Source organism: Corythoichthys intestinalis, chromosome 7, assembly GCF_030265065.1.
Source record: "Corythoichthys intestinalis isolate RoL2023-P3 chromosome 7, ASM3026506v1, whole genome shotgun sequence".
Lineage (NCBI taxonomy): Eukaryota > Metazoa > Chordata > Actinopteri > Syngnathiformes > Syngnathidae > Corythoichthys > Corythoichthys intestinalis.
The window spans coordinates 47,662,039-47,686,826 of NC_080401.1; the positions used below are offsets into that span (position 1 = coordinate 47,662,039).

Consider the following 24,788-nt stretch of genomic DNA (forward strand, 5'->3'; position numbering starts at 1 on the left):
CGGCCACATGTTTTGGACACTCGGGTGAAGAGAGGGGCGGAGCTGTCAACTGATCACCTCCTGGTGGTGTGTTGGCTCCGATGGTGGGGGAAGTTGCTGGCCAGACCTGGCAGGCCCAAACGTATTGTGAGGGTCTGCTGGGAACGTCTGGCAGAATTCCCTGTCAGAAAGAGTTTCAACACCCACCTCCGGCAGAACTTCTCCCTTGTCCCGGGGGAGGTGAGGGACATTGAGTCCGAGTGGGCCATGTTCCGCACCTCCATTGTTGAGGCGGCCGATCGGAGCTGTGGCCGTAAGGTGGTTGGTGCCTGTCGTGGCGGCAATCCCCGAACCCGCTGGTGGACACCGGCGGTAAGGGATGCCGTCAAGCTGAAGAAGGAGGCCTATCAGGCCTTTTTGGCCTGTGGGACTCCGGAGGCAGCTGACAGGTACCGGCTGGCCAAGCGGACTGCGGCTTCGGCGGTCGCCGAGGCAAAAACTCGGACATGGGAGGAGTTCGGCGAGGCCATGGAAAACGACTTCCGGACAACTTCGAGGAAATTCTGGTCCACCATCCGGCGTCTGAGGAGAGGAAAGCAGTGCACCATTAACACTGTGTATAGTGAAGATGGTGTACTGCTGACCTCGACTCGGGATGTCGTGAGTAGGTGGGGAGAATACTTCGAAGCCCTCCTCAATTCCACCGACACGCCTTCCTTTGAGGGAGCAGAGTCTGGGGACTCTGAGGTGGGCTCTTCGATCTCTGGGGTTGAAGTCACTGAGGCGGTTGGTAAGCTCCTCGGTGGCAAGGCCCCAGGGGTAGATGAGATCCGCCCGGAGTTCCTAAAGGCTCTGGATGTTGTGGGGCTGTCATGGCTGACACGCCTCTACAACATTGCATGGACATCGGGGACAGTGCCTCTAGATTGGCAGACCGGGGTGGTGGTCCCCCTTTTTAAAAAGGGGGACCGGAGGGTGTGTTCCAATTATAGAGGGATCACACTCCTCAGCCTCCCCGGTAAAGTCTATTCAGAGGTGCTGGAGAGGAGGCTCCGTCGGGAAGTCGAATCTCAGATTCAGGAGGAGCAGTGTGGTTTTCGTCCCGGCCGTGGAACAGTGGACCAGCTCTACACCCTCGGCAGGGTCCTCGAGGGTGCATGGGAGTTCGCCCAACCAGTCCACATGTGTTTTGTGGATTTGGAGAAGGCGTTCGACCGTGTGCCTAGGGGAGTCCTGTGGAGGGTGCTCCGGGAGTACGGGGTACCGAGCCCCCTGGTAAGGGCTGTTCGGTCCCTGTACGACCGGTGTCAGTCTGGTCCGCATTGCCGGCAGTAAGTCGAATTCGTTCCCAGTGAGGATTGGACTCCGCCAAGGCTGCCCTTTGTCACCGATTCTGTTCATAATTTTTATGGACAGAATTTCTAGGCGCAGCCGAAGCGTTGAGGGTGTCCGGTTTGGTGGCCTCAGCATTGCATCTCTGCTTTTTGCAGATGATGTGGTGCTGTTGGCTTCATCAAGCCATGACCTCCAACTCTCACTGGGGCGGTTCGTGGCCGAGTGTGAAGCGGTTGGGATGAAGATCAGCACCTCCAAATCCGAGACCATGGTCCTCAGCCGGAAAAGGGTGGAGTGCCCTCTCCGGGTCGGGGATGAGATCCTGCCCCAAGTGGAGGAGTTCAAGTATCTTGGGGTCTTGTTCACGAGTGAGGGTAGGAGGGAGCGGGAGATTGACAGGCGGATCGGTGCAGCGTCTGCAGTGATGCGGACTCTGCACCGGTCCGTTGTGGTGAAGAAGGAGCTGAGCCAAAAGGCGAAGCTCTCGATTTACCGGTCGATTTACGTTCCTACCCTCACCTATGGTCACGAGCTGTGGGTCGTGACCGAAAGAACAAGATCCCGGATACAAGCGGCCGAAATGAGTTTCCTCCGCAGGGTGTCCGGGCTCTCCCTTAGAGATAGGGTGAGAAGCTCGGTCATCCGGGAGGGGCTTGGTGTCGAGCCGCTACTCCTCCGCGTTGAGAGGAGCCAGTTGAGGTGGCTCGGGCATTTGGTTCGGATGCCTCCTGGACGCCTCCCTGGAGAGGTGTTCCGGGCATGTCCCACCGGCAGGAGGCCCCGGGGTCGACCCAGGATACGCTGGAGAGACTATGTCGCTCGGCTGGCCTGGGAACGCCTTGGAATCCCGCCGGAGGAGCTGGCTGAAGTGGCTGGGGAGAGGGAAGTCTGGGCTTCCCTGCTAAAGCTGCTGCCCCCGCGACCCGACCCCGGACTAAGCGGAAGATAATGGATGGATGGATGGATTTACCTATTCATTTATTTATTTATATATTTATTTCTCTTCATATTTATTTATTCGTTCGTTTATTTATTTATTCATTTGTATATTTATTTTTAATTTTGGCACTCCTGTGACTCCATAAAACCCTACTATGAGAACCAAAATGTTCACATAGTAACAACAACAGGTAGTAAGTTGTAGACATGTAGAAAAAGAGTGTACAAGCACACGGCTGTTAATCTGCATATCAAATACAGTAAATGCCAAAAACGGCTTTTCGTACAGCATTCAAAAGAATCTACCACTTGTTTGTGGAAACACAAATGTTTATATTACACATATACTCACACGTTCAGCTACACACACACCTCCCCCAGGACAAATACAATTCATTAGACATTAGCAGCATTATCTAGGAATGCAAATTGAAACAAACAGCCTGTGGTTTCTTTATTTCTTAGTGGGAACGAGCAGTAAATTAGACTTCTTAGTGTGCACACGCAAAGGTATAAACACGCATTTTGGAGGTCTGGGAGTTATTGTGTATTATTATCATCAGTCTTTTTCTCAAGTTATGCTTTCAAACAGAGGGAATTGTTCACATTGGCACTGAGCGATTCAGTTTCCAAAGTAAACTCTTCTTGGGATTGCTTTCATATGCAAATTTTCAATGTGGAGCTGCGGCCCCATGCGACCCTCTCACCTGCACCAAAGGCGAAAAAGTAGGTCTGGTTAGGATTTCTCTGCAGAAGAGCCGATACGCGGCGGGCCATGCGCTCGTTCCGCTTGTAGATGAGTTCCTGGCGGAAGTAGCTGTCGATCTGCAGGGCCGTGTTGCGCTCGTGAGCTGGCAGAGAGCTGTTGATGAAGTGGGGCAACTGAGTGAGAATGGAAAAGGAAGACAAAGGGTTTTTCTATTGGTGAAATTGGCATTTACCAAAGGCACTCAAAAAACAAGCAGTAAAGATACACATGTCCACAACACAGAAATTCACATAATTGAACTTATATGCTCTTTTTGAAACTCATTAAAACTCAGAGGTAGGTAGAGTTAATAGAGTAGCCAAAAATTTTACTCAAGTATGAGTGCCGTTACTTCAAAATAATATTACTCAAGTAAAAGTAGTCTTGGAAAAAATTTACTCAAGTACAAGTGAAAAAGTATTTGGTGAAAAAAATACTCAAGTAATGAGTAACATTATGAGTAACTGCTTATATTTTCTTTGGATTTTTTTTTTTTTTTTTAAGAATGGTATTTTTTTTCTGAGCACAAAGTTATCTATATGGAATATTGTTATAAAGATACTGTTTAAATCACTGAATTCCGACGAGAGAAAAAAATAATACATAAATGCAGCATTGTTTGTCCAAAGAGCATGAATGCCCTCTGGTGGAGAAAATAATTCCGAGTTTGAATAATGAACGGTTCCTTCATAATTACTATTTTGAAATCGAAAGGATCATATCTCCGGTTTTCCGTGGTCAATCGGTGACAAATAAAAACTGGGAGAGAGGATGAAATCCACGCTTTAAAGTCATGTTGAGGGCAGCGCTTTATATTCCTTTTTTTTACGGTGCTTTAAAGACACCACATGATTGAACAGGCTGGCGTGAAGATAGAACTGTAAGCTTGTCTGGTTGGTATTATGGAGTCATGTGATTATTGTAGCGTCGTCTCATTGGTGAAATCGGTAGACCTACCCCGGTAATACACCAGGCACGTCTCTACTATTTGCATCACTGGCCAAAAAGCTAGTAAATCTGATATGTAGAATGAAGAGAAAGAATATAACGACTCTTGTGTAGCCCAAAGTAGCGGACTAAGAGTAGCATTTTTTCTTTATAAATCTACTCAAGCAAAAGTAAAAAGTATCGCTTAATAAAATTACTTTTAGAAGTACATTTTTCTCAAAAAGTTACTCAAGTAAATGTAACGGAATACATATAACGCGTTACTACCCACCTCTGTTAAAACCCTTCAAGATTACACCAAAACAATAATAGAATGGAAAAGTAGGACAGTCATTTGGTTTCAAGCAGTGCAGCAATTCCTCTAAGACTGCAAGGGAAGCTCGGCTTGCCCCAAAATGTCGAAAAAATTGAATAAGTGATCAAAAGTGTACTGTTGTGTGTTCATGTCACTGACTAAATATGCACTACATCTTATAACTTTTGTTCAAGATTAGCTTCTTAATATTGGTTACGAGCGATGCAGTTTGCTTTTCATTCATTCGCGCAGCTTCACAGCCCTTTAAAAGTGCGAAGTGCGCTGCGTCTCAAAAGGTGAGAGGTCATTGTTCCACTACAGTGAAACAAGACGAGTCATGGCTCAAGGCTGGGTTTTTCCTGCCCATCGGACGCTCTGCGTCTCTGGGGGTCTATGGGCAGTGGGCAGGGCTCAGCTGGACTGAGGCCCTGGTTCTCTACATGATGATTGGATAATCTGTCTGAGGCTGAATCCCTTTTCGATTGACAGCAAAATGAGCGAATCAGTGATCTTGTCATATTGACAGCCACGGGAGGCTTTTTAAAAAATTTTTTTTAACTTTCATACCATTGTTCTAGGGCTGCAGCTATCAAATATTTTAGTAATCGAGTATTCTACTGAAAAGTATCGATTTATCGAGTAATCGGATAAAACTTTTTTTTTTTTCCCTAAGGTAAAGAACAATTATAAATATACATGCGAAAACAAGACATTTCACCTAATATTAAACCATTTTTAGACAATGTATTTATTTTAGATGTACATTATTGAAAAGCGCCAACAATTGCATCTCAAAGTTTTTATTCTACACCCTCATCACTCTACAGCGCTGTTTTCACAGATAAAATAAAGCCTATATGTAAGACATGTTAGCAACGCCTCAACAGTGGTCATAATGTATAGAAACCTAGCCCTCCGCAGGGCTAACATTACGTGAGCGAGTGCTTTAAGATGGCGGCTGTTTATTAACGCCGCTGACTCTCTCATTTCGCATCTTGTTCAACATACATGTGATATCTACGAGACGCATCAGACACTACCTGCTACTTCCACAGTAGCATCATTGCGGGCTAGTTTTTTAGCAACGTCGACGTAGTTTGTAGCGGCTGTTGGCTGCTGTAAGGTTTTTTTTGTTTTTTTTTTATTGCTTCCTCTGCGCAGGTGAAATCAGTGCGTTGTCCCGCAAAAAAGTAGCCCTGGCAAACGTGATGCTTAGAGCTGGCAAAATTACTGGTAAACGATTCCTCGGGGTGAGTAAACTTACTCGGATAAGTTTTTAAACTCGAGTTACTCGAGTTGCTTGAGTATTCGTTTCAGCTCTAAACAACAATACACTGCTTTTACTCAAACTGAAAAAAAAAAATCCTCGATCAATTTTTAAAATCGAGCTACTCGAATTATTCGAGTAATCGTTTTAACTCTACATTGTTCTGAGTTGAACCAGAGACTTTCATAATCATCCTAGCGAGACTTGCATTGTTAAAAACCTCTAGTGAAAAATCAAGCTTATTTCTGGTGGGGGTTTTTTCTATTGTAGCTGCTTGTGTTTGGAGACTTGACATCTGGTACTCTAGTTTCTTTCCTTACTGAGCAGTGTGTTCCACTGAGCCCCCCTACATCACAAAGCACTCACAGGCAGACACACTTTACGTATCGCCTCATTGAACGACCAGCATCCGCCACTGGTTCAAGGAATTGTAGTTTTTTCTAAGTGAATAAAACTGCATTGAGAGAACATTGTACTGCTGAAAGGAGCTAAGTCTAGCTTAGGTTGGTAAGCCTTTGCCATGGCTTTACTGCTTTTTGGTCATAGATGGGGTTACTTGTTGATTAAACTACAGATGTAGTATTTGATGGTGTCAATCATTCAATGGGATTGCTGTATTGACATTTTTCAAAAATCAAACAAAGATTAGTTTTACACAAAGTATGAGTACAAGTATTAATATGTGAATAGTTGACAATGCGGTTTTGTCGTTTTTTTAATGAAAATGTGTAATTTAGATTTTTTTCAAAAACACTTTATTTTTTCCACTTCATGTACCCTTTTTTAGAATGGTTTATGTATTGTAGAATCAGAGAATTGTTACACCTTAACAAAACCCATCAAAGAGAAAATCTGTTTTTTATTTGATACTTTAATCAATTATCACAGAGCTAATTTCAATCTGTAGTCCTCCAAACATAAAAAATCTTTTTGTGGATGAATTCTTTAACCAGACAAGGAGAAAATAGTAGGTACATACAGTATATCTATAAATGAACTCATAGATATGGTATTGCACTTTTTTTTCATAAGCCTGGGTGAAACAAATACAGATGTTGTAGGAGTTTCAACTCTATGGAGCCTGCACACGCCCAGTTTGCTAAACAGTATTCCAGGTGGGAGATCAAACAGCGGAAAGATGTTTTTGCCATATCAGCTGTTAAGAAATGATGGATTTGTTTCAAATGTCTTCAGTGAAAAGCCATTGTGTTCAAGACCTTTTGATGGCTTTCTTGAACGTGAGTTGTGAGTCCAAAATGACTCTGAGGTATTTGTGTTGTGAGACAGGTTCCTGCTCCTCCCTTCCCAGAAACAGATTGGACCTTTGGATGTCTAGCGGTCGCTGACTGACTGGTAATGGGATGCAAGGTGATGTCAGCAACAACTGCTTTCGACACAAAGGGAAGTGGCTAGTGAGTCTCGGGTGTGAAACTTCAAACAGCAGTCACGGTCTACACCAGTAACAACATGACATTTTATTATGTTATTTAAGAGCAGTGAATCACCAAGGCGTGTATGGTATTGAGTTCCCACTATCCCTCAGTAAGACAAATGAAATGCTATAGAATTTCTGGTGAAAGACGGACAACATTTGGTGAGAGTGCAGATGTGTTTCATGTGTTCGGGTTAGAGATTTATTGAACCACGTGTGAGCAAGTCCTCCTCGCTCACATTTATCTTTTAGCCAACACGTTCTTGACTTCACTCCGACAGAATATTCCCTCTATCAGAACATAGGAGAGGCTTACACCATTGTCTACATAAATATTCTTTGTTTTGTCATATATGGTAAACACGAGAAAAACGGAAAGGCACGAGCACCGTTTAAATCGTCTTTCCACAGTGACTGTGTTTAATATATTGTGCCCGGAGCCTTTGATTCAAACCCCTATTAAAATTTGTAGAATTCACACTATGTTTCAACTAAGGTGGATAAAGTTATACAGGGTATTTCACACCTAATAATATACCTGGCCACAAAGACATTATCGTAACTAGGGCTGCAGCTATCGATTATTTAAGTAGTCGATTAATACTAGAAAACCCAGCAGAGGCCTACTTGGCCTTTCCTAAAACAAACACTCCTAATATTCCCTAGCAATGGCTGATTTGGCTACTCCTCTGTGACTCATATGATAGTTTGTGTCAGTTCAAATCAAACTACATCTATTTATGAAGTTTGACACTTTTTACACATTTTTTAATTCACTTCTCCTATACTGCACACATAACGACAGACAGAATGGCCCAAATGTGTATATTGTTTTGAAGAAGAAGAAAAAAACGTTTTAGAACTGCAATTTGAGTGTAAAGCAGGAATTGTGTCCATAATTTAGAAGGACTGAATCAGGGGCATGGAGTATGGATTGTGTTTATTGTGTCTGAAGTTAATGTTTGTCTAGTGGTTGCATTTCCATATGAACGGCTGTTGTCTGTCCAACAAAGACTTGCCAATTCAAAAGCACTTGGGTCATTTTTGCCACGTCTGGGTTTTCCGGGGAAGAGGCCATATCGGCCATTGTTTGGGACGAGTAGGAGTACCAGAATTCTGTGGGACTTCTAGTGTTAACTCGTTGTTCAAATAATCGAGTAATCAGATGAGGAACATAAAAAATTAAAATACCTGGGCTGAGCCTCAAATGGTATAAAAAAGTAAAAATAAATGACGATCTAAGTACAACAAAAGAACAATTGGCTAACTTACATAGCAAACGTCCGCTAACTTAGTCTATATATATATATATATATATTTTTTTTTTTTTTTTTTTTTAAATGCTTTTAACAAAAACATTAATTAATCAAAAGCATATTCCAGCAAAAAACTGCAAAATATACCTCTAAACTAATAATGCATAAACAATCATATTGGCTCAAACAAAAACTTACAACTTAATGTTGGTCTTAACAGGGAGCAGCTGGATTTAACCATTTGAAATGAGTTGTTATATTCACTGTTGCCACTAGAGGGCAGTGTATCCACCCAAATCGATTAAACTAAATGCAAACACATTCAAAACAAACCATTATAACGCCAGTTTAAGTAAATGAATACTCTTAGCAGCAAAATTTTAATTCAAATCTTTTCTCTAATTGAATTACTCGAATTAATCGATTAAACGCACCAACCAGTACTAATCGTAACATTTTTGGAAGAAGTATTTGCTAAAGAATTATACATCTAAGCATTTATCTGTCCGTCTGTAGAGGTATAAAAACGACAGACTGTCGTATCATGTGTGGTGCAAACATCAATTTGTAAACTGCCAATAAGGTTAAGAGTTGTCGTATAATGATTTTTTAACCGATATCGCGATATTGTCCAACTTCAAAAATCCGATACCGATTTATGCAATATATGCACTTAACATGTTATTGCTAATTGTATTGTGATTCCCCATTGTATGCTTTAATAATGATAAAAGTAACTACTTCAAGGTTTTCCAAACACAATAAACATTCTATGAAAATTAAGAGAACAACCTCAACTAAAGTTACAGAAGTTAAATTATGATATAATATAAATTGAATTGAGCCAAAATATCCATAATTGCATTAATGGAATCACTCACGGTTAAATCAAGTTTACAGTAGTTACTAGAGGTGTGCAAAATTTCCGATTCTTAGATTATTCGCGATTCGGCCGTGGAAGATTCGAGAACGATTCACAAACATCCAAATTCCGATTATTGAAATATGCCAAGTAAAGCGGAAGTACAACACACTCAGCGCGCCGCGCGGACTTCGGGACGGAACGGAGCGGGAGTAGCTAAACATTATGCTTCTCATTAACCGGCCCCTCGGGTAATGCCAACGCTCAACTCACGGCTCTAGCTCAACTCATGCCACGAGATAAAAAAAACACAACAACATACCTGACTGCTGCCGAAAAGCTGCTACAAGTACAGCTAAGCTACATAATGTTACGGTAGATATCATTTATATAGGACTAGATGGATTATAGACTCGGTAGCGGTAGCAGCACATCTGCAAAAAGCTAGATGCGGGCGTTAGTAAACGGCCGCCATCTTAAAGCAGTAAACTTCCCTGCAATGCTGTTGTAGCGAACCTTCCAAGCAAACCTAATTAACTTTTTATCTAAAATACTCCTAAATCGGTAAAATATTGACTTGAATCTATCTTTAAAATAGTTTTAAAACTTTCACATGTCAAAAGTAGACAAAAGGGAAATTATGGAATAACGGGAGCAATTTTAACAACTTTAACGGTTGATTCACAACATTAAATTAATTGAATGTAGTTTAAAGCTGCTGATACAGAATGGGGACTGGAGTTTTTTTATTTAATGTTATTTTTGTATATTTGTTTACTGCTATATGTTAACTTGATACTGAAATAGTAGTTTGGTTTAGCCTGAGAGTATTTTTGAACAATTTTGGAACTAATGTACAAAACTTTATTTTAAAAAAAAAAAAAAAAAAGGAGGGGGGTGCATCAATAATCGTTTTATAATCGAATCGGAGCCTCTGAATCGTAATCGTAATCGAATCGTTAGGTGCCCAAAGATTCCCAGCTCTAGTAGTTACCCCAAATAGCCACTATGGGGCGAACAAAGCACGACAAATGAAGGCAGGCAATCACAGGACATGCCAATGAAATGACAATTCCCAAGATGCATCTGCACAGATTTTGTATTTTATTAATTTTCTAATTTTCTTAGTGACTACTTCTTTCTGGTAACCCAGTAGGTATATGTAATGAATTTATAATTCATTATTTTGATATAATTTATTGTTCATTTCATTTTAGCACCATGAATGCAAATGGTCTGCTCACATAACATATCCCAAGCATCTTAGTTTAGAAACATTCAATGATCAGTAAGCATAACTATTGCACTAAACTCTTGTGCAAATGCTTACTGCTTCTACATTCACTGTCAAGGCAATATGCACATTGACTCAAAAAAATGCATTTAGTGGCCAATGTTATCATTTTCCCAAACATATTGGACAACTCCAGTGAAGTTATTTCGGCTTTTTGAAGTACAAAACTATTTCAAATGAGGGATGAGACATGCTGACCTTGTTTTGTTGAGGTTTTATTGAATCACTTTTGTCTAGTTTCGTGGTATAGAGATGTGTCCTTAAAAGGAAACACGGATAGAAAGACGTAGTTCTTAAAAGATAAATGTTAGTACGAGTTATACTAGTTTGATATTAAAACCCCTCTTAATGTTTTCGTTTCAATAAAATTTGTTAAAATTATTTTAACCAGTAGGTCGCCATTGGTGTTGACGTCGCAGGGCGGTGACGTCACATAGGTACGCTGCCGGACATACTAGTTAATTATTTTGGTTTAAAATCTTACAAATGTTATTAAAACGAAAACATTAAGAGGGGTTTTAATATCAAATTATTATATTTCGTACTAATATTTATCTATTAAGAATTACCGTATTTTTCTAACTATAAGTCAGTTTTTTTCGTAGTTTGGCTGGGGGTGCGACTTATACTCAGGAGCAACTTATGTGTGAAATTATTAACACATTATGATATCATTTCACATGTTATTTTGGTGTTTTGGACTGACACTGGTGGTTTGGTAAACTTGTTAGCATGTTCTTTATGCTATAGTTATCTGAATAACTCTTAATAGCTATGGCCACGTTCGCGTTCTGCCTGTGGCAATGTGTGTTCAATTGTATTATTGACTTTTTTTTATATTGAAATTCATGCTTTTGGTTTGTGGCACTTTCACGCCCACGTGGGGACGTACTCGCACTTGTGAAGAGCGCTCACACGCCAAAAGAAGACTGACAGTTAGGCAGCTCTGCGTGCGTGTGCGAGTTAGCGAGAGAGAAACACGGCTGGGAACCTACGTTCATTGTTTATCCTTGTAAAATATCTCTATAGAGGCAACGCCTGTGTGTATCATCTTTTCTGTTGTTGTTGTTGTGTGTTTTCCATCCGCGATCGGACACTTAGAGCCAGTTGTGTGGTTGTTTGAACGATGTGCTAATGCTAGCGAACGCATGCTAACCGTTTGTATCATTGCTGTAGTATCACCTACAGTAATTATCATTTATTTACGTTGATGCGAACCTGTTTGGTATTGAGGATGAAATTGATTCAGCAAATTATACGGACGTCCAGCATCATCATTTGGGAGTTTAGCTCGCTGTATAGCCAGGACCGAGCCGTAGCGTCCTGGTGAGGAAAGTATATCCGCATTTCATTGTTCATGCACTGTACACTGTACACTAATTCAGCATGTTGTACTCTATTGTATCTTTATATAAAATTGCCTTTCAAGATGACATATCTATGTGTTGGATTTTATCAAGTAAATTTCCCCCAAAAATGCGACTTATGTTTTTTTTTCTCTTTGTTGGGCATTTTATGGCTAGTACGACTTCTACTCAGGTGCGACTTGTAGTCCGAAAAATACGGTACATGTCTTTCTATCCGTGGTACCCTTTAAAAAAAAAAACTGTTTTAACCAAATTGTGAAATGGTCTCGCATTTAATTTGCGATTGATCATGATCTAGTGTTGACGTTGTGTTGACGTTGGTGTGCAACGGCATATGAAAGCTTTGTAAGAAATACTAGGTTAACCTTGTACTATACTTTCGAATAGTGTCTAGTTGCAGCTATCTCCCTTCAGTGTGCTGAGTGAGTAAATGAGTTTGTGCTGGCAATGTGTTGAAATGATAAAAGTATCTGCGTGTTGAATGCTAGCTACTTCACGATTAATCCCTGACTTGTTTTGAACACAAGTGGCTATGTTGGAGGTCTCCAAATTGGTTCCAATCAGCCGCTAACTTGCAGTCCTTATTGTTAGTTCTGCTCTCTCACACACACACATGTACATAAACACATATGCTTAGAGCTACAGGCGTCTGATGGCTCTAGCATGTGCTGCACAACTCCAGTACATGTCACGGCATTATGGCCCGTTTGCTCTGATTTAAAGAGCAGGAGGCCACCAGCAGGCCACTCAAGGCAAAGAAGTGTCGAAACAAGCTCCTGGGGGCCAACTGAGTTAGAAAGACGAATGGATGCAGACCACGAAAGTGACATGTGAGGCCCAGAGAGAAAATATTTGTGACCTTTTTTTCTATGACTTTCACACTTTCTCGCGGCTCTCTGGTGTGAATAACTTGAAAAGCTAAGGTTACATTGTGTGTCAGGTTTAATGTGTCTGGTAAACCTGAATTATAGTGAGTTTTTGAGCATGTCAAGATTTTCTGTGTGTGTGGCTTGAGAAGCTGTAAATTACTGTTTTCATTGAAATAAGAGCATTGTCTTGTAAAATGTTGCAAGCTATTTTTTGCTCGTTAAGAAGACATGATTTCTTGGCAAAGCGCTTACTGATTCATGTCTCTTGAGTTCTTTATTATTTGTTTAAATGTCAGAGTTACAAGTTTAGGAACCCCTCACTAAAGACCACAGAGTATATTTCGATATAACGATGCTTCAGGGATTTATTGGAATCTCGTGACATTAGCATTTATTTAGAAGTTTGAGAAGTTGGTGGGCATTCACAGAGCCCGGTTTGCCATGTAGGGAAAACACATTTGGTTATGTTGTTTTTGTGTGTGGTTAGCTTTGCTTGTGTTTAAAATAAGCAAAAAATACATTTTCACAAGACTTTGTGTGTGGGTGGTCATGGACCATTGAAGCTTTTATTCTGCGTTGTTAGCAAATCTACATTAGTAGAGGTCGACATGCTTGTTTCCAGTTGTTTTTTGTTTTATTGTACGGTGGTAGCGCTACTTATGAAATAAATTGGTTCTGGAAGCAGTTTTCGTTAACTGAAAATTCCGTAAAAGTTTTTCCATGTAAATGCCCTAATCTGTTCCAAGCCGCCCAAAATTCGGACATAAATCTTTTTATAAAGCATAAAAATGCATCAAAACATGTAACAGATACAAGTCACGATTAGATCATTGCACAGTAAACATGAAATGAGAGTTAAGTATAATGTAAGAAACAAAGAATAAAAGTTCATTCAAGTACATAAAGCTGTTGGAGCACGGGCAAATGAAGAGGATGCTGGGATATACAGTTGGACTACACAATATATCCATTGAATATCGCTATCGCAACGTGAGTGTGCGTGTGCGCAATAGTCTCATCGCAGGACATGCAATAGTTTTTGTTTGTTTTTTGAACACGTACACTTTTGTTTTGCTTCATAAAAGCAGCAAGTGGGCCTCCTGGATCCGTTTTGTATCTTGTTACCATCGTCATTCACAGATGAATCCCTTTAGCCTGGATTAAATGGTATTACATGAATACAAAGTGGTCATGGTGAGTCAACCAAAGTCTTGCCAAACAGAGCTATTCACTTCTGCTGGAAATTCTTCTAGTTTTAATATCGCAATATATATTGCAAACCCCCCAAAAGTTCCAATGTAATTTTTTTTCCAATATCGAGCAGCCCAACTGGGATGCGCACATACACATATATTAGAGGTCCCTTTTAGCCAACTGGCTGCCAGGAAGATGCTTGGCAATAGCTAATGGCAGAGCATAAGTATGGTATGTTCAGTAAACGACTGTAACTGTATTTTTGCCTTTTGTCTCCTGAAACGAGGTCATATCTACCAGTTGAAGAGTGTCGTAACCTGAAAATTCTTCATGTAGAGACATTCGTAAGTAGAGGTACCACTTTATTTTAGGAAAAAAGGCCGCCATTTGGTCCTTTACTTTTTGGGATGAAGTACACGTAGTCCCCGGGTTACGAACGAGTTCCGATCCTACACTGGTGACGTAACCCGAATTTCCGTATAAATGGGAATTAACCCTTCAAGTACCCAAAATAACTATCCAAAAACATGTATTATACGTCATTGTACTGTCCTCCCCAATATGTTGGAGTTAAGTCCTAGCTAGACAGCGAAGCTCCGAAATGACTATGTCAGACGTCCGTGTGATTTGCTGACTTTATTCAGCTGCTCATGACATCAACTCTTGCAGAATAAAACTAAAATAAAATTGAAATTAAATAAGTTTCCTCTTCAATAACAGCGATTTAATTTGTGTTTACAAGTAGCTGCTGATACAGCAATAACAAACGATTATCATTAAAAACAATCACATAAACTCGCCCCAAGTATTCAAGCACAATTGAAAACGCACAATAAACAGTACAACAGGGGTTTTATATATAGCCATCGCCTCTGGATGCTTCACAAGCAACAAATGTGCTCACAGGCTGTCACCTCTGTCACTCGGCTGCTCTCTGTGCGCTTATGTAGGGTGGGCGTCTCTGTACATGCGATTGCTTCCTGTTCTACGCTTCTTGCGCCAAAATAAAAGCATGCATCACAAAGCAAAATTCAACGTTTAAAAAAACAACAACAACAACAAAAAAAGACGAGACTCAGGCATCGTAAAGTCAAAATCGCGTAAGTCGGGTCCGTTGTAACCCAGGGACTACCTTTAATAATGTGTTAATAATTTCACACATAAATCGCTCCAGAGTATAAGTCGCACCCCCAGCCAAACTATGGAGGAAAAAAAAACAAACTGCGACTTATAGTCCGAAAAATACGGTATATTAATTTTAAACTTGCCACATACTGTCTGTATTATTTTCTTATTGAAAACAAATTGGTGTGAAACTAGTGGCAGGCAGTCAACCATTTGGGAAAACCGAGGAAAGAACACCTCACATTGCAAGACGATTCAGTCAAGTCCGGCCAAAATAAAAGCATGCATCACAAAACAAAAGTCAACAAAAAAAACAAAAAGACTGGAGACTCCGGTGTCCTAAAGTTGTAATCACGTAAGTCAGGTACATTGTAACCCGGGGACTAACTGTAGTGGTAGAATCTATTGCTCGGGACATTTTGGTGAGGTGATTAGAGTTAACATTCTTCTGACAAGGGTTGTGTAGAACACATTTTTGTATATTTGCTTTTGAAAAGCTTGAAATGCCGCCACTACTGCCTAGAGGTGGGAATCTTTGGGCACCTAACGATTCGATTCGATTACGATTACGATTCAGAGACTCCGATTCGATTATAAATCGATTATTGATGTGCCCCTTCCCCCATTTTTTTGTTTTTGTTTTCTATATTTGTTCCAAAATTGTTCAAAAATCCTCTCAGGCTAAATAAACCAAACTACTATTTTAGTATCAAGTTACCGGTTCAAAACAGTAAATAAAATACTCAAGTCCACGTTTTGTATCAGCAGCTTTAAACTACATTCAATTAATTTAATGTTGTGAATCAACCGTTAAAGTTGTTAAAATTGCGCCCGTTATTCCATGATTTCCCTCATGTCTACTTTCGACATGTGAAAGCTTTAAAACTGTTTCATCATTTAAAGATAGTCTTATTTTAGATAAAAAGTAATTAGGTTCTCTACAACAGAGCCTTCTAGAGAAGTCTACTGTTTTAAGATGGCGCATGTTTACTAGCGCGGGAAAGCCTGTCCTTTCACATCTAGTCCAGATATATGTGATATCTTCCAAAGCCGTATGTTGCCGTATGTTTGTAGCAACTAGCAACTGGGTGCTGTTTGTAGCGGCTGACGGCCGCAGTTAGGTATTACTGTTTTTTTTTTTACCTAGCAGCATTAGCTATAGCCATATTTACTCTCGGTCCGTTCCTAATTGCGTCCCGAAGATCGCGCTGACTGCGTTTTATTTCCGCTTTACCTGGTATAATTCAATAATCGGAATTTGGATGTTTGTGAATCGTTCTCGAATTTTCCCGGCCGAATCGTGAATAAGAATCGGAAATTTTGCACGCCTCTACTACTGCCCAATATTGGACTTATAAGACCCGTGCTTGAATTTACAGTCAGGAAAAGCCTACTAAAAATTGTCTGAGCAACTTTTTAGGTTGGCATATACAGTATGTCTTGATTGCCTTATTTCTAGAATTTGAATTATTCATTCTGAGCATGTCCACATTTCCAGTCCGCAAAGGGGTCTGCGCAGTCAAGCAACTGCAGTTTGATTTTATGCCGCTCTTCAAACTTTCTTTTAAATTTACTGATGCAGGTTGTTTTTCCACTCACATTAAAAGTGGAAAATATTTTCCAAAAATTTATGTTGGTCTTTTTTTTTTTTTTTTTTAACACCACAAAAACCTTGCATTTGAAAAGAGGTGTGTAGATGTTATATATTCACTATAAATGTCAGACCAGTAGTTGATGATATTACCTTATACAGAAATACGACTCACTGCTTGGCCACCCAGATCTTATTCAAAACCAGCTTTTAAACATGCTTTAATGATCATTTTGATGAGCATAAAAATGTTTTTAAATGTTTGGAATTTCAGAGTCCAGAACTTATTGTTATGAAAAAAGTAGCCTTATTTATCCATTGCCAGATAAAGAATAGCCCCTGAAAACATAAAATTCAGTTTATATTGCAAACCTGTGAGTTGTCATGGTTAAAGATGATGGAGCTTAGGTCCCCACAATTGTAATGTGTGATGAGGTCCTCAGTGGTGTAAGAGCCCTGCAGACTGCCCGCTCGGACACCCTCATGCTGCAGCAGGGTTTGGTTTAAGGCGAACAGCACCTGTGGGGAAGAAAAACACAGAGAAAAATAAGGAAGGGTTTGTATTTTGAGGGGAACTGACGTTTTTCTGATTTATTTTTTCTTTTGGGTAAAAAAAACAAAAACCTATTGGTCTCATTAAGTCATTGTATATTTCGTCTCCTCTTTTTGCTGGACTCTGAGGGGGGAAAACTAGATAGCCTCGGTTGTACATGGTGGACCTTCAATTAGCAACATGGATGTGTATTGTTTATTTCAGTGTTTTACAACCGGTGTGCCGTGAGAAATTATACAATGTCCTATTTTTAGAACGAAGGAGTAGGTAAAAAGTTCTCGGTTGTGTGCAGATGAGTGAGGTATTGCTTGTGTCGCATTCAAGAACTGCTCGAATTTGTCGCCATCAGCCGCCTTACCTTCGTCTACTGTACATCATTTGATTAGACCTGTCAAGTGTCGATATACACGAAAGCGAAACTGTCCTTTCCAATTTACCCATATGTGACGACCGTCAAATCCTCCTCCTGTGTTTTATTCCAACACATTGTTGAGGACAGCAAGGTGGCTGATGGCTAGAAACCCGAGTAGTTCTTGAACTCTATCCAACAACACTATGGTGCCAAGCAAGCTTAAACGTCATCTCCAAACGAAAAACCCATCACTTCAAAAAAAACTATTTTATTCGCATTTGTGAAAACGTAGAGAAACAGGCAACTTTTTTGAGAAAAACTACAAAGGTAAAAGAGAAAGCTCTCAAAGACAGTTAGCTTGTTGCTGAACTTGTTGCTAAATCCAAAAACTCATACTGTGGCAGAGACATTACTGTCAACGAGATAAGCATCTTATTAAGACGGTACACAAGAACAACATGTCAACAAAGCACATGGATTACTGGAACCATGTCCTATGGTCTGATGAGACGGGCAGGCTTTCTTGTGTACTTTCCACAGAAGAGGCTTCCTCCCGGGGTGACAACCATGCACACCAATTTGATGTAGAGTGTGCCGTATGGTCTGAGCACTAACAGGCTGACCCCCCCCCCACCTCTTCAATCTCTGGAGCAATGCTGACAGCACTCCTGTAACGAGCCACATGACATTTTGGAGGGAAAATAACAAGCAGTACTCAATGTGGACATTTAGGGATGTACGTAGTTTCTATCGGGTGTACTCACTTTTGTTGCCAGGGGTTTAGATATAAATGGCTAAATTTTGAGTTATTTTTAGGGGAAAATAAATTAACTCTATTAAATAAGCTGCACACAGACTACTTTTCGTTGTGTCAAAGTGTCATTTTGTCAGTGTTGTCCCATGAAAAGATATACTTAAATATCTGCAGAAATGCGAGGGGTGCACTCACTTTTGTGATACACTGTATACACAAACATATAATAGGATGAAAACTTGTTTTTGTTACTTTTATCCATTGAAGCAAGACCAAACTTTAATTGTAATGCTACTGATAACATCACAGAGTTTTTAAAATAAATAAATCAATAACACAAAATGACTTTGCGGACAACAATTGAAAATGAGTATACATGATCAAAATGGCTTGTCTTATCAAATAATGTGGACAATAAAACTAGAGAAACGTAATGTCGTTAGCATTTGGTTTCCATTGAGGTCAGCTACAGGTAAACACCACAAATGCACACCACAGCGTTCCTCGTGAAGGGTGGGGAAAGTTTGGAGCGAGTTCTTTAAAACTTTTCTGTCTGTCACCGGGGCGCCGTAAATCTACAATGGTCATTAATAGCAAAAGTAAACTCTCTCTAAAGAGAATTTACTGCAAGCAGCCGGCATTCAGCCCAGCGACTCCGCTCGACGGGTCAAATCGAAGCCCCCCAAACCCCGCCGACCCCCGCAGTGCCGTGCCACATGTGACCGCCTCGACATGTGGGCCGCGGCGATTCATCGCCACTGAGCTCTCTCCTCCAGCAACCAAAGATCCACATGAAGCCCTTTCACACACGTCTACATTGCACCTAAACTGACTTGATTACGCCAAATGACTCATCTCATCATAACTTCAAATCTCAGTTGGCTTTGGAAGCCAAGAGCTGTCCAAGAACGTCAACTTGGGGATTTAGATGATCAGCGTAGCAGCTCCAGTCTGATACAGCTGCTCAACTAATTTAGCCTGAGGCCGTAATTTACACAATTACATGTTGCTTTCACAACCATACAGTATACCCACTGGACACGTTGTTAGGTACAGCTGTACTATGTAATGAGAACCAGTACAAAAGTACTGTGCCCTTAAAAAGAGATACAGTAAATTTGCTAGGGAAGGAGCCGAGCCCTACCACAAATAGCTAAAAGATGCGAGTAAATGTTCATAATTCCCTATAGCAATAGTTTAACCTTTAAATATACCACAAACTATAGCTTTCTAAATTCTAACTGAAGATTCCTGGTGATGACGTGATCTATTCCGATCTAGTGTAACTATATCACTGGCTGCCATTGATGGCGATAGATGTCCAATCCATTTGGACAGTGAGGTCATTTGTTTGCTGCTAGCCCTTCGAATTAAAATTGGATGTTTATATTGTGATAAACTAATTCAAATTCACAGCAGAAGGGTGAAAAGAGACAAATGGGGCTTTGGAGCAGCACTGAAAGAGTTAATATACTCGTGCTTGGTTTTTAATAAAAGCAATTTACAGATGTGACATGGTCATATCAATGTAAAGATTATCCCATATATAAATATTGTTGTTGCTTTCTACTCGGTTATCAGGCTCCCCACTTGGTGTCTATGGGTAATATAATTAGCTAACAATAGCAACACTATGTTCATAGGAGGCATAGGCCTGTCATAATTTATTTCTTGTTGTTGTTTTTTCTCCTTTTCTGTCTGCTTCCTTCCTTTCTGTCCTCTCATAACACCTTCCTGTTGCTGATTTTTCCTAATGAATAAAACATAATGAACAACTACAACGAGAATATATCAAACTTCCATGTGATACATTAAAACTGTTCAGACCAGGGGTGGGCAAACCGTTCCTCAAGGGCCGCAATGGGTCCTGGTCTTTATTACAACTGATCTAGCACAGGCAGTTTAACCAATGAATAGTCCGGGGAAACAAGAAGCACCTGACTGCAATCAACTGATTGCACTTGTAAGACATCAGATTGGTGAAAAGGTCTCTTGATGGGTTGGAATGAAAACCCGAACCCAATGCAGCCTTTTGTGGAATAATTTGCCCACCTCTGGTTCAGACCATAAGGACACTCAGAATCCTATTCTCTGTCTTAAGCAGCTAAGCAGGACAGCTTGATTTTAAAAGTTAGAACTATAGAAGGATATGTAATACCTAAAAGTTTATACGAGTTATGATCATTTGATATCTTAATGTTTTCTTTTTAATAAGATTTGTAAAATTAGTTTAACTAGTAGGTCGCCATTGTTGTTGACGACGCAATGCACTCTGGGCGTGACATCACTGGGCAGCGATGCCGGGCTACCACAGTATCACTCTTTAGCTACATAAACATGTCGATTCTGCCTTTCCAATTTGAACCCGAGCGTAAAAGATGATATTTCAAAAAACGAGCAGCAAAAGCAATTAAATGAAGGTCTCCAGGGGGATTCAAACCCGCATTTCCCGTGCGACAGACGAGCGTGTAAACCACAGGACTATAATTCGACATGGTGATAGGGTAATGGATTTCATTATAAAGCGATTACAACCCACATGCGAAACGCAACTGAAAAGAAAGTGCGGGTGGCTTGACCACGGAATTAGAAAAAGCGGCTCACTTCAGACAGCAAGCATAGGGATTGCGTAGAAGAGTTTATTAAACACACACAAAAAAACACACAATCGCGGAAAAAGGACATGCAAAAAAGGTCAGTGACAGTAGGTCGGGATCAATAAAATAAAAAAACAAGGCAATGATGAAACTAGCAACAAAGGGACAAACTGTCAAAGGGCAGCAAGTCAATGTCTCGGCAAGCCGCCTAGGATTGGTTTAAAGACACCGCTAATTAGGTGGAATTGGATGCTTGTGCGACGTTGGGAACTTATCCCACAGCTCTATAACAAAAACACTGACCAGCGGCAGAATGGGACAAAATCATGCCAGTCTTCACTTTCTAGCTAACACAGCTATTTTCCAAGTACAGCCCAACTGCGTCCATTGTGCACGTCAAACATTGCGCCTTCCGTAGGTAAAAACATGTACTAAATATTATAGATTTTTACATCATTGCTAATAGTATATGTGTTTCTAATAACATATTTTAGTAAAAGAGAACAATTGTGGCTTATTAGAGCCTACAAGTCTTCATGTCCGAGGTTTCATTTAAAGATATTTTCCAAAAATTACCCCCAAATGTGAAACATTTCATATCCAGATGCATTACCCTCAACATGTTTGCAGATAACCGGAGACATTCATACCTCATGTAATCTTGCTAATTAAAGAAACCGTAAATGGCAACAAAAAACAACCTCTTTGCCTCTACTTTTAAGATCTTATCTCAGCCCTGCAGTTTACGTTTTTCTCGCTCATAAAGAACCTACAGATCTTTTTTATGCAATTTTGCTGCTCTCGACAAATCTCCACTCTCCCAAAGTGAGTCGCCGCTGGGACCTTTTCCAAAAAAAGCCAGTGAGAGGAGTCAGGACATGAAAGTTTCAGAACTCCTGCTAAATTCTTTAGAACGCTGCTCTTAACAAAGCTGACAGCTTAAACACCAGAAGAAAGACAGAAGGCTTTGTGTGCCGGTGAAAAGAAGTGTTGCTGTACATGTACTGTACAATATTGTCTTTCTTTGGGGCACAGAACATAACTAGAGTTGTAACCTTGGTGTTTGGACAGAAGCAAACTTGTAGCATTACCACATTGGCGATCAATAATAAGGTTGTTTTGATGGATGCGGCTGACAATATCCAGAAGTGTCTAACCAATTAGAGTTGGCTATATTTGAGGTTTTGATAGTACAATGTAGCAGACCGATTATGTTGTAGGCTACATGCTAATGAAGTTAGCCTACATAATTTAGTTTAGTTTGCATAGTTAAAAACAATGTCCAAACTAGACATGTGCCGGTTACCGGTTTCACGGTTTACCGTGGTGTAAAAACGTCGCGGTTTCAAAACCACTAAAATTTTCCGTCAGACCGTAGTACGGTATTCGCCATTTTTCATGTGTCAAAAATCCAGACAGAAGTGGCGTGGCGCGGCAGCGCTCACCCCCTCCCGTTTGTTGCTGCGTGTGAAAGTGATTATCGGCTAAACAGCCAGAGAACCCTAAACAAATACTCCAAATATAAGGCGTTCTTTTCTTCAATTTATTGAGCTCTCAAATCGTGGTAGGTGAAATATACAGAATGAATACATTTAAAACGTTGTACAATTGTATTTTTCCATGTGTGAGTAGCTAAACAGATTAGCACTATGAGTTCGCCAAAAACAAAACACATATTTTCCTTTGAAATTCGATATACAAACTAACTAAAAGCTTATAAAAGACGAATGTTAGCCTAGGCTTAGCTGGGAGAGCAACTTCGTCGAGTGTTACAGCCGCAGAGTGAGAAAACAAGCATGATTCTCTTGAATGAAGGGGGAAAAAGGCATCGCATCAAAGATCGTTAATTGAGGAAAGATGATCTTGCCCTAAGCACAAATCCACGTTCGCTGGATCAAGGAGAGGTCTCACTCCCAATTATTATTATTATTATTTTTTTTTTTTTTAAGATGAAACCTTTCCACAACAATATTTACATTTTAACTAACTTATACATTTTTAACTAACTTATTAACTTTTGAATTCTTTGTTCTTTCTAACACAAAGGCATGAGATCATGTAGACTAGAGTTGACACAGTGGCTGAAAATGGCGAAACTTCACTTGAGCTTTTCAATCCTCAAAAAAAATTATGCAAAAGAGTTTTTACTTTTTTTATAGAAATTATTTTGTTCTTGCTCTAAACTTGAGCAACTTGAGCTGTGGCTGTGGGTATAGTTTACGTTATATTTTAATTTTATTTAAAATTTGTTTTTTTATTTATTGATAATTTATATATTTTAACAATACATTCATATTCCAATTTGCAACTATGTTCTAAAAAAAAAAAAAATCCTGTTCAATGTAAAGAAGTTTTTTTTTTTTTAAACCCATACATCTCAAAATAACACATTTTGGAGCTATAATTGCAATACCGTGATACCGTGAAACCGCGGTATTTTTGCTCACGGTTATCGTACCGTCAAAATCTCATACCGGCACATGCCTAGTCCAAACATAGAACATTTTGGATTGTTTTGTTTTCAATTCAAAAATGAATATTTAAACAGACTCACAAAACATAGATACTGCACGTATAATATTTGAAAATTCTATATAAATCATGGTGTTGTGTGTACGCACATGTGTGTTAAATGGGTCCTCTCTTGTAGTGTCTTTTTTTTACCAGCCTGGCTTTTCTCAAGCCTTCTTCTTCCTTCTAAAAATCCCTTTGTCATCAAATAAAGCTTTAAAAGATTTTAATCTGGATGGTGAAGCGGCACAAAGGAATTTTTTTTTTTTTTAAGTCTAACAAATGATTAACAAAGATTTGGATAGCAAACAGTCAAGCATCATACATGTTAAATAAAGTGTACATGCATTCTCATTCTCTTGACCTTGAATGCCCGAAATATTTGGCAGTTGGCTCAGAATATTGTTGGCCATCTTGCACAAGGACGCGGCAAACTGCACAGGTCACAAATGTCAAATGAGAAAAAAATAGCTTATTACTGCATTTACACGTAAACATAATTCTGTTTCACTTAATGCGTTCCTTAAAAACTAAAATGCCTATCAAAAAGAGTAAAAGAGACATTCAAATGTGACTGAATTGTACAAACCAATGGAAGGCTGGTTTTTGAGGCGCATGTGCTACGCAGATGGAAGTGATGATCCTGCAGGATTAGCAAGTGGCGGAGAGTTTGGGTTGGTGGTTTTTGCACGCATGCAGGCTATTATAAATCAGGTGTTGGAAAACAAACACATGGCTTCCCTTATTTTGCTTTTTTCTTCTTGCTTTAGCATTGATGTTTACGCTATTAGCGTGCTCTGAGTAATTAAGATAAGTCTACAATGTTCAGAACTGCTCATTCTACTGTTATTAGCTTAGTGGGCTTAGCACCCCACTGCCATTTGTGATGACCTGGGTTCAATTCGCACTTGTGGACTGTGGTGGAATGTAATGAAGTAAAAGTACTTTGTTACTGTACTTAAAGCAAGACTTTGCAACTTTTAAATTTGGTTGATTTTAGCGACGCTGGTGGACAAAGTTGGTAATGTTTCGCCTCTAGAAAGACTGCGTTTCCCATGAGGACCAGCGCTGTGTTTCTCATGAGGACCAGGGCATACCTGAACTGTGTCATAAAATCATCAATGAATCAAAATAAATCTCCTGGTCGCCTGCAGATGGATTAAACAGCATTTCTGTTTCCAGCAGCTGTGTGAAGGACGAATAGTAACAAGGTAACGAATCCAGTTGAGGATAAACAATAGGATATGACGGTTAGCAACTGTGTGGCTAACCCTACCCCACCCGTACTCGTCAGCGCTAATGAGTTCGGTTGGGGGGGGGGGGGCCTCACGCCAGTAAAAGCCGGGCCAATGTTTATTCTATATATCCGGGTAGCCTTTTTCCACCTCAGACAAAACTTTTTCTATCTTATTGCTCTGCCGTCTTTGCAGCATTCGTGCAAAAACGTTCGCATTGACTGCAGTCTTAATAATGAATGGGGAAAGGGGGACGTGACATATGCCATAAAGCATTTTTTTTGC

At 40.1% G+C, this 24,788-nt stretch overlaps 2 protein-coding genes across 4 annotated transcripts in view; one reads left to right on the forward strand and one right to left on the reverse strand.

Moving 5' to 3' along the window:
- The window catches only part of trabd2b (TraB domain containing 2B), a 202,296-nt gene that overhangs the window by 53,835 nt on the left and 123,673 nt on the right, over positions 1 to 24,788 (reverse strand). The window contains exons 3-4 of the mRNA XM_057841177.1: positions 16,874 to 17,020; positions 2,961 to 3,135 (exon numbers count right to left, since the gene is read on the reverse strand). Of these exons, the coding sequence (XP_057697160.1) occupies positions 2,961 to 3,135; positions 16,874 to 17,020 (322 nt within the window). The remainder of the gene's footprint in view (positions 1 to 2,960; positions 3,136 to 16,873; positions 17,021 to 24,788) is intronic.
- scyl3 (SCY1-like, kinase-like 3) overlaps positions 1 to 24,788 on the forward strand; it is a 324,580-nt gene that overhangs the window by 51,146 nt on the left and 248,646 nt on the right. The gene's annotated exons all lie outside the window — the stretch shown is intronic.